General features: G+C 43.7%; 2 protein-coding genes and 2 long non-coding RNA genes across 10 annotated transcripts in view; 3 read left to right on the top strand and 1 right to left on the bottom strand.

Annotated features, from left to right (window-relative positions):
• The window catches only part of mxra8 (matrix remodeling associated 8), a 46043-nt gene extending 34557 nt beyond the window's left edge, over positions 1 to 11486 (top strand). For 2 of the 5 annotated variants that reach the window (XM_033048216.1, XM_033048212.1), the window contains 4 exons: positions 19 to 49; positions 2867 to 2949; positions 5616 to 5711; positions 6807 to 11486. In XM_033048216.1, the coding sequence (XP_032904107.1) occupies positions 19 to 49; positions 2867 to 2949; positions 5616 to 5711; positions 6807 to 6832 (236 nt within the window). In that variant the 3' untranslated portion in view covers positions 6833 to 11486. The remainder of the gene's footprint in view (positions 1 to 18; positions 50 to 2866; positions 2950 to 5615; positions 5712 to 6806) is intronic. The other 3 variants (XM_033048215.1, XM_033048214.1, XM_033048213.1) reach the window with 3 other exon arrangements.
• LOC116990488 lies at positions 3316 to 4453 on the top strand. Its single transcript, XR_004416560.1, has 2 exons — positions 3316 to 3456; positions 4298 to 4453. It is a non-coding gene; the product is annotated as an uncharacterized LOC116990488 (long non-coding RNA).
• Positions 9443 to 14413, bottom strand: LOC116990487. Its single transcript, XR_004416559.1, has 2 exons — positions 14324 to 14413; positions 9443 to 9670 (listed from the first exon to the last, which is right to left on the bottom strand). It is a non-coding gene; the product is annotated as an uncharacterized LOC116990487 (long non-coding RNA).
• LOC116990485 (segment polarity protein dishevelled homolog DVL-1-like) overlaps positions 14158 to 15201 on the top strand; it is an 85138-nt gene continuing 84094 nt past the window's right edge. Inside the window, exon 1 of one of the 3 annotated variants that reach the window (XM_033048208.1) lies at positions 14158 to 14469. In XM_033048208.1, coding sequence (XP_032904099.1) covers positions 14300 to 14469 — 170 coding nt within the window. In that variant the 5' untranslated portion in view covers positions 14158 to 14299. The remainder of the gene's footprint in view (positions 14470 to 15201) is intronic. The other 2 variants (XM_033048209.1, XM_033048210.1) reach the window with 2 other exon arrangements.

Below are 15201 nucleotides of genomic sequence, written 5' to 3'. Positions count from 1 at the left end.
ATATTTTCTATTTCTCAGGTCTTCAATATAATGTGAAGATGTCTCAACCGTAAGTATTAAGTCATCATTTGTCCACTTTACATTGCACTTTTTTTTGCAATGTTTTGTGATTAAATGTGTAGTTTTCAGGTCACTTGAGCAGATTACGAGTGAAATTGATATTAGCTCAAACCCGGTGGATAATGTTGTGTGATGTACTGTGCAGATCTCAGGCATGGAGTTTGCTGTTTTTAAGGCCAGTGTATCTATGGCGAGAGAAAAATAAATGCTGAACTTACAATCACCACACCCCACATTAACATAACCCTCATCTTAATATCCCTACCTAAGTGTACAAAATAGTGATGCAAGTCAACAAAGAGACTATATAAAACCAAAGAAGATATAGTAAGATACAGTATTCACTCCTGTAACATACATACTTTCAGACAGCAAACTAATGTTGTTCAGTTCTAAACTAAGACATACTGTATATCAATTGTAGGCAGTTACTACATGTTGCAATTCTCAAAGGGATACGCTCCCAATATTACATGAGCCATATACAATCTTGCACGCTTGAACTATGTTGCAGTGATTGTCCTCTTTACTGTGTGGATACTGTGTGGTGGGACGTTTTTGCAAAATGGATGTTGCAGTCACAGGCACTATATTTTGCCAATTTCTGGTTTTCCAGAAAAAAATGGTTATTTTGTCAGCAATGTGTTATATTAACAGGGATTGTGCCTCAGTGCGATGTGCGGTTGCAGATTTCAGATGCACCATAGAAAGCAAACTGTTGAGTTGGTTTGGAAATAGTTTTGCCCAAGTCTGCAAGAAATTGCAGAGTTTGTAGATGTAGCTCAGACTTCCCTCCATTGACTCCATCTACACTTCATGTTGCCTTGAAAAAGCAGCCTGCAGAATCAATTGTCTCACCCTGGTTATTCATTTTACTCTCTGCTTCCGTCCAGCAGAAGGTATAGAAGCTTGATAGCATGACTGAACGTTTGACTTAAATAAAATTAAGTATGGGATATCTGATTTGTTTGGATAGCATCCAAAAACAGAGCTTTTCACTGTATCTCGGTACAAGTCACAAAAATAAACCTGAACCAAAGAAATCCATCTAGTCCAACTTGGAAAACCTTAGCCTCTGAGATTGCAAGAAACAGCAGATACAGTAGACGAGGTTGGAGGAAGTGCAAGTGAACCTCTGCCTCACCTGGAAAGACTGTCGGGGTCCTTGGATGGAGGACTGGATTGACATATGATAGGACTGTCATATGTTGATAGAATGGAGCAGCTGGGCTTGTATAGTCTGGAATTTAGAGGGATGAGAGGGAATCTTATTGAAACAAATATGATTATTAAGGGTTTGGACATGAGGCAGGAAACATTCTCGACATTGGGGGAGTCCAAAACCAGGGGCCACAGTTTAAGAATAAGGGGTAAGCAATTTAGAACGATGAGGAGGAAAAACTTTTTGTTGAAGGTTGTTAATCTGTGGAATTCTCTGCCTCAGAAGGCAGTGGAGGCCAATTCTCTGGATGCTTTCAAGAGAGAGAGTTAGATAGAGCTCTTAAAGATAGTGGAGTCAAGGGATATGGGGAGAAGGCAGGAACGGGGTGCTGATTGGGGATGATCAGCCAGATCTATCTCAGCACCAAGTCCCCCCACCACCTCCCTCTCTCCCATATCAACTCCTGCCTGTCAGCCATCAAATCTTGGATGCAACTCAACTTCCTTAAATTAAACAGTAACAAAACAGAATTTCTCCTCATTGGCTCCAAATCAACACTTACCAAAATTAACAACCCCACTCTCACTATTGACGGCACCACTGTCTCCCCATCTCCTCAGGCCCGCAACCTTGGCGTGATCTTTGACTCAACCCTCTCCCTTGAGCCTCACATCCGCCATGTTGTCAAAACATCATTTTTTCACCTCCGCAACATTGCCAAAATCAGACCCTCTCTCACACCCCCCGCTGCTGAAAGACTCATCCATGCCTTCATCTCCTCCCGACTGGACTACTGTAACTCTCTTCTCTTTGGCATCAATTCCAGCAACATCTACCGACTCCAACTGGTCCAGAATGCAGCCGCCCGACTCATTACCCACACCAAATCCTGGCACCACATCACCCCAGTCCTCAAAGAACTTCACTGGCTTCCCATTTCCCACCGGATCATCTACAAAATCCTGGTCCTCACCTACAAAGCCCTCAACCACTTGGCCCCCCCCTTATCTCACTGACCTCCTCTCCCCCTACCAACCCTCACGGTCCCTCAGATCCATTTCAGCCGGTCTCCTCTCCATTCTGAAATCCAACCTCTGCACCTTTGGAGACAGAGCCTTCTCCAGGGCAGCTCCCAGGCTCTGGAATTCCCTCCCACAATTGATCCTAACTTCTGAGTCCCTCACCATCTTCCAGTCCCGCCTCAAGACCCATCTCTTCACCTCTGCATACCCTTAGTCCCCTGTCCCCCTCCCCTTTGCATCTCTGTCTTACTGCTCTATTTTGTTTTGTTCCTGACTCACCATGTAAAGCGACTTTGAGTCATTGAAAAGCGCTATACAAATAAAATGTATTATTATTATTATGATCATATTGAATGGCGGTGCTGGCCCGAAGGGCCGAATGGCCTACTCCTGCACCTATTGTCTATTGTCTATTGTCTATTAATTAGGAAATTATCTGGAAACCAAATTCCCTTGTACAGGCAAATGTGGTAACAAATTATTTTTCTTATAATAATTTTTATGGATAATGTTTGTACCAGAATTATGAAGCAATTTCCAAAGCTTTTAATAAACACAAATAAGCACCTTAATCTGAATCTTCTAAATATTGCTATCTCAATCTGTGCTGTCCTTTAATCAGCAGGAGAACAGAAGTTAATCTCAGTGATTTTGTGATTGACACGACTGGCCTAAAAGCAAACAAAAACGAAGAAATAAAATTTGGTACGTGTGGTCTCATTGGTAAGGTTTTCTCATTGAATCGTGCAGTGTTTGTGCACAACTGGCAGATCAATGAAGCTCCACATGATGTCACAAGCCTCGTGTTTCACAGCAACTGTCCAGCTTCCTCAATTCCATACATCCCTGTATTCCATCGGGAGAGGCAGAAATATATATAATTGAAAAAGTCATCCTAACCCCAATCATGGTTGAAAATAGTTCCACAATGACCATGATTTACGTTGACATAAATAATGTCAACATTATTTGACATTATTTCATGCCCAACTCATGGATCTTCCCTCTGATCAGGAAGGTACACAACTAATCAAGTCTTGCATCATGTGAGTCTGGAAACAATTGCACTAATATTAAGAAACAAAACAGTCATATCATATATATGTATGGTGGAGCTGAGTGTGATTTTGAATATTATATATATCACATATTTTGTCACTGTGATTTTTCAAAAATATTTTTCTCCTATCCTATAGCCACAGAATTTTCAAAGTATTCAAAGGTTTTTATTAGTCACATTCACATACACCGAGGTGTAATGAAGTGAAATGCTTTTTGCCATTTTGCAGTACACAAAAGAATACAGACATAACACCAATGAGAGTCTTAAACACAAAGAACATCCCCCCACAATGGCTCCCACCTTGAGGGAAGGCACAAAGTCCAGTCCCCAACCCCAGTTCACCCATAGTCGGGCCTATTGAGGCCTCCACAGTTGCCTCTACGGAGGCCCGATGTTCCTGGCCGTTCTCGCCGGGTGGTGGTGCTCCGGCGTCGGGAGAGTCCTCACAGTGGCCTGGGAACCCTGGAACGGCCGCCTCCGTACTGGAGGCCGCGGCTTCCGAAGCCGACAAGGCCGCGCTGGATGGAGCTCCACAACTGGCGATCTCGTCGCGAGATCCCAGGCTCCCGGTGTAAAGTTCGGCGCCGCCGCCCGCAGCTGGCCGCTCCACAGTCCCGCAGCTCCGCGATGTTGTTCCCAGCGGTCTCAGCTCACCGGAGCTCCAGCGCGGCGACCCAGGCAAGGCATCGCCCGCTCCACGATAGCGCTCCAGCGCTGTGCCACCGCCAAAGCCGAGGTTCTGGGCGGTCCGCGACAGGAAATGCCGCTCCAGGCCCGCTGGTAGGCCGCGAGGACGGGTCGAGGCTGCAGCCCGGAGAAAAGCTGCCTCTCCGACCAGGTAGGGACCCTGAAAGGCAGTTTCCCCCTCCCCCCCACCCCCCACACAAAAAAAGTCTAGACCTCCAAACAAAACACTTTAACTAACTAAAAATAAAAATAAAACGGTGAAAAGACAGACAACTGCTGGTAGGGCAGCCGTGCACAGGACAGCGCCCCCTTAATCAAACATTAATCAAACACATCCAAAAAAAGCCATCCATTCTTGTGTATACCAAAGCTAAGAGTACTCGCAGGAGGTTGTAGTTAACAGCGGAAGAAGTTTTTAAATGAAATGAAATACCATTATTGCTAGTAAAGTCCAGTAAAGCCGTTGTTCCTTTTCATATCCTTTAAATATAGCTTTTAGTTTAGAGATACAGCATGGTAACGGGCCCTTTGGTTCTCTGAGTCCACGCCGACCATCCATCACCTGTGCACACTGGTTCTGTTATCTACTTTTTCACCCACTCCCTCAGGGACAATTAGCCTACAAACCTGCACATCTTTGGGATGGGGAAGGAATGGGAGCACCCGGAAAAAAACATGCAGTCACTGAGGGAATGAGCAAACTCTACACAGACAGCTCAGGATTTAACTCGGGACTCTGATGCTGTGAGGCAGCAGATCTACCAACTGCATCACTGTACCGCTAATTTAGTTTAACAAATAGAGTTAAACGTTTTGCTGCAGAAAGATGATAACTAATACCAGCTTATTTGTACGTTCTCCCTGCGACCGTGTGGATTTTCTCCGCGTGCCGGATAGAACTACAATATAGGTGATCGCTGGTCAGCATGGACTCGGTGGGCAGAAAGGCCTGTTTCCCGGCTATATTTTTAAACTAGACTAAACTGTAGTTAATTTCCACTTCAAGCCTTCACTGGCATCTCAGTTCACAATGATTCACAGATATTGGTGTCCAAACGTCTGCCCATCTCAAAGCTGAGATCAGTTAATTCTTCTGACCATGGACTGCCTGTAAAACCTTTGTGTTTGAAAGACTCAGTGCCCCAAAAGGTGGTGCCATATCAGATTAAATCCAGCATGCTGAGTACAGGCTATTGCAGAGGACTGGCATCAGCTGCTTCATGTGTTATCAGACATGCAAGATCCTAGACCCCTCTCATCACCTCCTATTGGTTTTGATGGAGAATGCTGTCTCCTCCACTTTATTTGGCTGCACTGGTCTCTCCACTCTTGTTACCTGAGATTGCTCTAAGGTAACAAGCTCACAAGGTAGTCACAATTTATGTTCAGACTCTTGGATCAAGAGCATAAGAAATAAATGAGGTAATGCTAAATGGGGTACCAGTGTATTCACCTGTTTAAAAGAGGGAAGTACTCATGGGCGAAAGTCTTGGAGAGTGGGTGTATGGTGGGAGGATGATTGGGAGGTTAAGGAAGGTTAAAGAGGTGAGTGCAAGACGGGCAGCTGGGGTAAATATTTGTGTTTGTTTCAAAGTGAGATTAACACAATTCTCATTTTTAGCAGACTACAAGAACAACATACTAAAGGAGAAGTTTGCATTGTCCAGAGAGAAGGTGGAGCTGCTCAGGGAGATTCCTCCAAAGAATTTAGATAGAGGTATGGCAGGACTTCAATCTCTCAAAGCTTCTGGTGTTTTCATTTGTTTTTTAAACTTTAAAGATATTCTGGTTATGAACCAGAAATTCAGCAATCCAAGTGCCATTCTGGAATAATGAGCCACAAACTCGCAATGGGTGAAGAGATACAGATATGGCGTTGTGATTTCCCCGTGTAACTACTTAACGTGGTTCTGGGTTCCCAGTTACCTCTCATAATGATGAGGATGTTTGATTTGATTTTTCCACACTGATTGGACAGGTGTCTATGTCAAAGATTACACCACAGTAATAGGACAGAAATCAATGGCTGCAATTTCTTAGGGGGTGGAATAGGGATCAATAATGAGACAATATCCGTGCAAGTGGTAAGCTCAAAGTATGTGGGCTGGGCTCTGTTACAGTGGCTGCCACATGATGATGGGGGTCAAATACAATGTTTATGCTCCCTCCACAGTGATGGACTGAGATTTTTTGCAAATGATTACTGAGTTGAGGGGCCAACGTCTGTCTTTACCAACAATAGTGAAACGGGGGGCTATTTAGCGATGAACATCAAAAAACTGGAGATGTTAGAAATGTGAAATTTTAAAAAATGTTGGAAATACTCAACAGATCAGACAGCATCTGTGCTCAAAAACAGTTACCATTTCAGTTCAACTCTGATTTGCTTTCCACAGATAGGAAAAAAAGTAAGACAAAACGTGCTTTTTTCTTATGAATAATTTAAATCATGTTATTGTGAAAACAAACCATCTTCCTCATTAAAATGCTAAATTGACTCACTTTCAAATGAGCCATTTTCTTGTTGGTTGAAAATAGGGTTATATCCAATTCCAGATAACATGTTATTATTTTATGGTGGAAAGTCAGACAAGGAGAGGGAGCAGCCTTGAATCTCTGCTGACTAAAATCTTCTTTGCTTATTGCCACAGATGAAGTGTGGGCTTTGGGGTTATGTGAAGGCTGTTCCAATTATGTGAAGGCTGACTCCTGATAATTATCAAATATGACTGTCATCAAATATTATTTGTACTAATGTACTTATTTGTACATTAAATGTGATAATTAATACCTGTTGGCTTATTTTCCATAGATTTTGAGAAGAAATACTGGAAATAAATAAAATGATGCTGCTGGCTGGATCCAGAAGCTGAAAAGTGAAATGAGGAAATCATTTGCCTTTATCAATATCCTTCAATTATACAGCGCTTAATTAAAGTATACATATCAATGGTACTAACACAAATTTCCCAAACCTGTGCAGCAGATTTTGTGGAACCACAACCTGAAACAGCCTTACCAGGAACCTTTCATTTATCTCATACTTCTGTCATTCCAGACCTAAAGTGGTTTTATTTAATGGGGGGACAAGCACTGGTAAACAACCAGCTTCAATATTGTTGGTTAAAAGGGAAGCAATACATTTCCTGTAGCCGGTAGGAAAAAATCTAGGATGTTAGTAGAGGAAGGATAGACATTTTGGAAGCAGAAACACAAGGCTAAGTGCTGCTCCTTTCAAAATTGTTGGTTCTGATTTTACTTGAAATGAAGGAGTGATCACCATAATCCAGGGGTTGCAAGGACAACGCTTCAACTCAGCACAGTTACTTTCTAGGTTTGATCACCTGAGGAACCAAACAACATGCTTTTCGCAGCAGAAAATGCTGGAAGTATTCAGCACTGATGCCACCTGACCAATTACATGTTTCTAGCACTTTTTGTTTTATTTAGCAGTATTTGGCTTTTGTGTTACAATTAACATTAGTCTGGATATCTAGGCTTGTAGTCTCTCCATCCCTCCATGACATATTCATCAGTCTGCCTTCATACCATTTTCCATTTTACAACTTGTCTATGATCCCTCCCCAGTTCCTTGGTGCACTAATGTCTTTGTACATTATTACTTTGTCTATTGCTCCATTGCCAATGTTTCATTGCATCTATTCTCCATCTCGATATATATCTCAATTCCTGCTTTGTTAATTGGCTTGTTGATCCCAATCCCTCATTATGCCTTTCTATACATCTTTCAGTCTGTTCTTTCACCTAACGCTACCCCATCTCCAATCCTTTAATGTAAATGTCCCTCCAACCTGTTCTTCAGTGAGTTTCTCTCCTTACATCATTGGTATTGTCTCCATAACCAGAATGGCCATATTAACTCTGACAATGTTTAGTGATCATCTTGTCCTTTAGTATGCCAATCTCACTCCATATTTGAGTGTTTCATTCTAACTGACTTACTTTCTTTTACAAATGAATTTTCTTTCAATTAGAATTGAAGTTGTAAGTCTCGGGAAGTGAAATGTTCCAATATGCCATGAATGATTTCTGGTGTAAGCTGCAAAATATAGTTACCTTCCCCATTGTAATCCAAACCTGCAATAATTTTAATAACTGACACAGATGCGGTCTTATTCATTATATACATTTATGCAAGATCAACAGTGTAATAATTATTCATATTTGTCTTATTTTATACAAAGCTGCCATTTCAAAAATCATATTTCTATACCTTTAACTCTCTCAGCTCACAATTACTGCGACAGCACAGATTTTATCTTACCATTCCATCTCTCATTCACTTTTCTTTCCATGTGATTCATAAATCTTGCTGGCCAAGAATCAGCACACTAGCCTGGGGAAACAGGGTTCACCCTGGGTTACATGTCATAGACCTGCGATCAGTGATGATGAGTCTGGAATCAGTAGTAGCCGTACATGCATATATACCGTGCAGCATCAGCTGTGTCTGAAATGATTGTGATATCAGATAGGATATAATACATTTTATTATTTCCTGAACAAGTATAAACGAGGCTGTTGTTATAAAAATAAACGACCATTCAATCTTTTTTTCCCCAAGAAGTCAAGCTGAAAATGGTGCAGAGAAGATTTACAATGTTGCCAGAACTCGAGGGCCTAAGCTATAGGGGGGGGGGGGGGGGGGGGGGGATTTAATAGGAACCTGAGGAGTAACTTTTACACAAAAAGATGGTGGGTATATGGAATGAGCTGCTGGAGGAGATAGCTGAGGCAGATACTATCATAACGTTTAAGAGACATTTGGACAGGTACACGCATAGGATAGGATTAGGTCATGGGTCAAGCACAGGCAGGTGGGACTAGTGTGGATGTGGGCATGTTGGTCGGCATGGGCAAATTACACCAAAGGGGCTTGTTTCCACACTCTATGACATATGATATTTTTAACAAGAAAAAATTAAGGCATTAAATTGTCTCTATATGTTAATGATATTTTTAAAACAAATATTTCTACAAGATCAGATAATATTGTTTCAAAGACTTTCTTCGGATTTGTTTTTAATTGAGGTTAAGTTTGACCATTACAAAAGTCAGGTTGGAGAGAGACTCATAGAAGCTGGCACAGAATTTGTGTTTTACAGATGTACGAAAATAAAGTGAAGGGTGTGAGGGTTTTAGAGTTTGACAATTTTGGGAGGAATGAGTTAAGAGCAAGAAATCATATGATGGTTTTTGATTTCAATGCAGTGAGAATGAAGGGGAATAGTGAATATTCATTTATTCACCTTTACCTGTCTTTATCCATCTATCCAATAATATTTTGATATAGGATTTAACTGTTACCCCAGAAATATACACACAATTAGGAAATCACTGTTGTTCACTAGAAAATGTAAGTGTATAGCTTTGGTAGTAGTGCCATTTCCTCCCACCCTTTTGCAGATGTTTTTCCACTCTTCCTCCCCCTCCGTTGCAGATTTTTTATAGTTCAATGCTTGTGATTGTGTTGTCCAATAAAACTGTGGCAAATTGGCATTGAGGAAAGCCAACAATTGCCGAGACCTCAGTAACAGTGTCCTTCCTGTCTGCGCTCTGGAAGTTGCACTTTGGTCAACTTGCCAGGACAGACTGATTCCTTATTCTTGTTCTTCTCAGCTTCTGACTTGCAAGGACATCCAGCAGTTTCCAATCCTTTATTAAGAAATATCATACTGTGAACTCTTTTTATTTGAAATAATGCATCAAAGCTTCATTATCACAATCCTCCCAATATAATATTTTTCAAACTCTGAGCCACCAAAGATATGCTTATATGACCAACCTCTGAATTTAAATCTCCAGAAACTCAAAACCATACTGTTGAATAGATAATGCTGCAATTTAAATCTAAATAAGATGAAAGTCAAATAGAAGATATGTCCAGGATGAAATTAATTAAAAAAGGGGTACTGGTGCTTGGATCAGCATGGTGCAAGGTGTATTTGAAGTATGCAGAGCTCGTCACAAAGGAAAGACCTTAAGTTAGACCAAGAGCTAAATTTTGTTATTCTCTCAGATCATGCAATGTGTGATGAGACAGGATCACTGTAGGGAGTAGATTAAGCCAATTGCTAAGGATGGAAATCAAGGGAAAATAGGAATTACATTTGGCGCAATACAAGGTAATGGGTAGAATAATGGTTGGGATTGATTCATTGCAGGGATTGAGGAAGGGCACATGAAATTGCAGATGAGTTTAATTGGAATTGGATTTTGATGGGCTAGACGTTTGCAGCAGAATAGGGCCAACTGGGCCAAGAATTGACATTCTAACAAATGCGGTGCAGAAGAGAGCTATCATTTTCTTAACTAACTTAAAATGTCACTGTAATAATTAATTACATCAATTCACGAAAACAAAATGTAAAAAGACATTTTGAGTATTTGGTTTATCATTTAAAAAAATCCAATGATAGGTTGCTCAAACCTGGTTTGGGGGGCAAATATTGTTTCTTGTAAGAATTTTGAGAACATTGTTGGAAATTTATGTGAAAGGCTCACGTGCAGTTGGGCAAGGGCATGGAAAGGACATCATGTATCAGGATCAAACATTGCCCCTTTTAATTTTAAATTGTAATAACTTAATTGGACCAGGACCTAATATTCAGAATTGTGCTCTGATGAAACAGTCTAATGTAAATGTAATAATAAGGGAGTCCTGAGCCGTGAGACTCCTGGCAGCTGATCCAAGGCAAATTCTACCAGCTTCCCAAGGTATGTGAATCTTTTATCAGACCTTAAGGACCAAGCTGGGTGCCTCAAGAAAACATTCAACTTACACCAACCCCAATCACCACCCCAACTAATATCCGAACCAAATGTAGATTTTCCAGATTTGTAGTGGTGGGGAGGGAGAGGAATGGGAATAGGTCAGATTTACTTACTTCATTGGAAGGTTTCAAATGTGAAACAGAAAACATATGAGGTAGATAAGATGGAATACATATGTTCTAGTTCTGCACATTCCTGTTTTCCTAGGCTATAGGAGCTTACTCAATACGCTTCTTATCTGCTTAATCTGCTATTTTCTCACTTCATGCAGTTATTGTACCTTTTTGTTTATTACATCAGGAAGTTATTTGATATACATATTTGTGTGACTGTCATGAACTGCTGTCAGTGCTTTACCTGTTGTGTATTAAAACATCAGCGTTGGTTTGCAATCTGACTGGTGCAGCTATTGCAATTAGTATAACTTGGGCTATGGTGTATGAATATTAAAAGACACTCTGTATTGTATTCCAACATAATAGCCCAATAGAAATTATCAGGAGTTAGATTCAAGTGTGTAGATTGCCAGTTTTTTAAAATGTTAGATTGGTGCCTTCTCACCTACCAAGCGAATCATGCTAATATTATATTCTAAGCTCAAATGCAATATAGTGTATGCCTGTTTGATACTGTTCTAAAGAATGCTGTAAAATGAGCAAATGTTCATGAATCGAAATAAAGAGATCAATATGCCTTGCTTAATCTCCTTTCACAGTTCAAATGTTTCCATGGTAGTAGAAGGATCAATATTTCTCTCAAAATCAAACATTTAAAAAAATTAAATAGGAACAGAAGAAGGCAATTCAAATACTGGATTTGTATTCCAACTAAACGGAACATTATTCATCTGTTACACAACTCTGGTTGCACAATATACCTCAGAAATTTTAGTTGACAATAATGTCTTGAAAGTTAAAATTAACAGAGGTTGTGAGCCTTTTAGGAGAGAATGTTCCAGATTTCATTTCAATTTTGGAAGAGTACATTCTGAATTCACCTTCAAAGCAATCCAAATTCAATTATATATGATGTTATAAAGGAGGATAAAAAATACATCAATTGTAACATCCAAGTGGGAATCATACCAACTCTGCCTGTCTTGAGTCTAAAATAGGTGCAATGTCACCTTGTATTCCACCACAATCTGTAACTTGGTTGTTCAGCATATCACTCCATTTCAGTCAAGCCAAGGAATCAATGAGTGCAGAAGGGCAGGACAAACCTAAAAATGAGGTACCAACCTGGCAAAGCTGCAATACAGGACTATTTGTATGTGCCACATAGCAAGCAACAGTTGCGAACATGAATCACTTAGCTACTGAAGCTGCAATTATCCACTGTTCACCATGACATGAAAACTCTCAGAAAACCAGGAGATGGCGACCTTTACACATTAATACATGGATGGGCTTCATTGTTTCAAGAGGCATTCTAGAGGCGACAAAGTTATAAGATAATGTTTGTGTTATATTAAAATTTTGGACTAAAAAATGGATTCAGTTATTTCACTTGATAATAAATTATATCTATCATTTAAGACCTAAATAAATGCATTTTCCATTGCGTCCAATTTGGGGTATAAAATTAATGTTACAATTTTAAGGAAAATTCATACATGTAGAGTTTGTACAAAAATGAAATTTAGATAACATTCTTGCTGTTTTTTTGTAGCACAGAGCACAGACTTGTTCCTCCAACATGTTTTGTACAAACAAATGGCTTTGGAAGCTGATACGGCACAATATCAAGTGGGATAGATTTGCCTGGAAATGCGTAAACTACTTGTTGGTGCGGTATTGATTTAAAGAAGGGAGGTTGTGCAGGTGTGGGCTTGATCCAGAGGGCAAATTTGTCCAGCTGTGGGAGGAGCTGTCCCATGTAGGCAGGGCTATCCTGGGCTGAAGGTAGACAAAAATGGTGGAGAAACTCAGCGGGTGAGGCAGCATCTATGGAGCGAAGGAAATAGGCCACGTTACGGGCCGAAACCCTTCTTCAGACTGATGATCCTGGGCTGAACCAGGCGGTCAACAGATGGGAGGAGCCAAATCGGGTGGGTGGAGATCCAGGAGTGTGATCATCTGTGTAGGAGTGGGCAAGGTTATCTCCTGGTGGGACCAGTTGTCTTGGGGTGAGCATGGTTTTCTGGGAAGGGTTTCTGGGAAGGGTCTGAAGATGGGTTTCGACCCAAAACGTTGCCCATTTCCTTCGCTCCATAGATGCTGCCTCACCCGCTGAATTTCTCCAGTATTTTTGTCCACTGATGGTTTTCTGGGAGTGGGAGGAGCCGTTTAGTAGTTGGTGGGTTGCCTCCGGGTGGGATTCGCTGTCGAGTGGAAAAAACAGTCATGGGGCAGCAAGAGCAGTCTAAAGGATGAGGGTACGCTATCCAGGACTATGCAGGGCTGACCATGGTGGGTGTAGCCAACCAGGGTTGAGAGGCCAGACACAAAAAGCTGGAATAACTCAGCAGGTCAGGCAACATATCTGGAGAAAAGGGATAGTCGATGTTTTGGGTCAAGACTCTTCTTCAAACTGAGATTCAGGGGAAAGGGAAACGAGAGATATCAGGCAAATGAATGGAAGATATGCAAAAAGCAACCATAATCAAGGAATGGTGGAGCCCACAATGGTTAATTGTTGGCTGTGGGATATACAGGCACGGAAACTCAACAGGACGAATGATACTAGTCCGAAGACTAGGGTGGGGGAGGGACGGAGAAAGGGGCTAACTGGGTTGGGTTGGGCTAATTGGGGGTAGGTGGGGCATACTGGTGGGGTGGGCATTGCATTGCTGGGTTTTCTCGTGGCGGGTGGGGGGATTCTTGGGATGGGTGGAGCTGTCCAGGCCTGTGGGACTGACCAGTTGGTTGGGACTGACAGGGGTGGGCAGGGCATTGCTGGGTTTGAGGTTGACTGGGGTGGGTGGGGGTTTCTCGGTGGGCTTATTATTTTGGGGTGGGTGGGCTTTTCTCAGGCTGGGTGGGGTTTTCTCTGCTGGGTGGAGCTGTCCAGGGTGGGAGGGGCTGATGGGTGGGCGTGTCTGTCCTGGATGGGAATGGCTGTTCCCCGGGTGGGCGTGGCTGCCCCGGTGGGCGGGGTTTTCCGGGATGGGCGGGGTTTTCTCGGAGTGGGAGGGCCTGCCGTGGGTGGGCGGGGTTTTCTCGGGTGGGCGGGGTTTTCTCGGGAGGGCGGGGTTTTCCTCGAGTGGGCGGGGTTTTTCTCGAGTGGGCGGGGTATTCCATGGGTGGGCGGGGTTTTCTCGGGTGGGCGGGGTTTTCAGGGGTCGAGGGGCTGCCACGGGTGGGCGAGGTTGGTCTCGGGGTGGGCGGGGCCGACCTTGAGTGGCGCGCAGGCGGCGGGAGGCAGGGAGGCAGGGAGGGAGGCTGTCCGTCCACCAGGCCGCGCTGTCGAGTTTGACAGCTCTCGCGTCTCCCACACATCCATGAACCGGGAGGGCTGAGGGAGAGCGGCCGGGACTGGATCCACCACCCGCCGCGTTTCCCATCCCTGATGGCGGAGACCAAGATCATTTACCACATGGACGAGGAAGAGACGCCGTACTTGGTGAAGGTGGCGGTGCCGCCGGACCGGGTCACTCTCGGTCACTTCAAGCAGGTCCTCAACAACAGGCCGAGCAGCAGCTTCAAATTCTTCTTCAAGTCCATGGACCTGGACTTCGGGTGAGTTCCGAGCCCGTGTTCCACAGCTTGGAGGGGGGGGGGTCACCGGTCGGCCGCTACCCCAGGCGCCCGGGCTGATTCAGGGCCCGTCGGGTCGCCTGTGTTGCCAGGGGGACGCGGGAGGCCGGCGCTGGCAGCCGGGATCCCTGCACTGTCCGCCGGGCTCCAGGCTCGGGTGGGGGGGGGGGGGGGGGGGGGTGAGAAGGGGTGGTTGGGGGCGGGCTGGGTGGGGGTTTGGGGCGGAGTGGGTGGGAGGAGGGGGTTTGGGGCGGAGCCGGGAGGAGGGGGATTACCTGTGGTTGAAGCGCAGCGGTTTGTGTTGAGGGGGGGGTTTGGGGGCTGGGCGGTACAGGTAGGGTTGAGGGGTAAAGGTGGGCCGGTGTGGGTGGAGAAATTTGGTGTGGTTGTTGAGGTGAGACTTGTGGCAAGGCCATGTGGGGTGGGGATTGAAGCGTCGAGTGGGTGGGTGTTGGTTTTTGAGGTGGGTCGGTGTAGATGGGGTAGGGTAGGGATTATTGGGGCAGGGTGGGTGGTGAGATTTGGGGCAAGGCCGTTTAGGGTGGGGCTTGAGGCTGGACGAGACTTTGAGGTGGGTGGGAATTCTTTTTGTGGTCTGTACGGTGAGCACATCCGCTCCTTAGCACTGACCGGATTTTGTTTTGATGCTCCTGGCCAGTTAGCTGGTGAAATACCCTTCCCTCGGTCACCAGTGACATACACCCTTCAGCAACG

The sequence above is a fragment of the Amblyraja radiata genome, chromosome 31, assembly GCF_010909765.2.
Source record: "Amblyraja radiata isolate CabotCenter1 chromosome 31, sAmbRad1.1.pri, whole genome shotgun sequence".
Taxonomy (NCBI): Eukaryota; Metazoa; Chordata; class Chondrichthyes; order Rajiformes; family Rajidae; genus Amblyraja; species Amblyraja radiata.
Note: the sequence above shows the minus strand (reverse complement) of the source record. Positions and strands in the feature narration are given on the sequence as shown.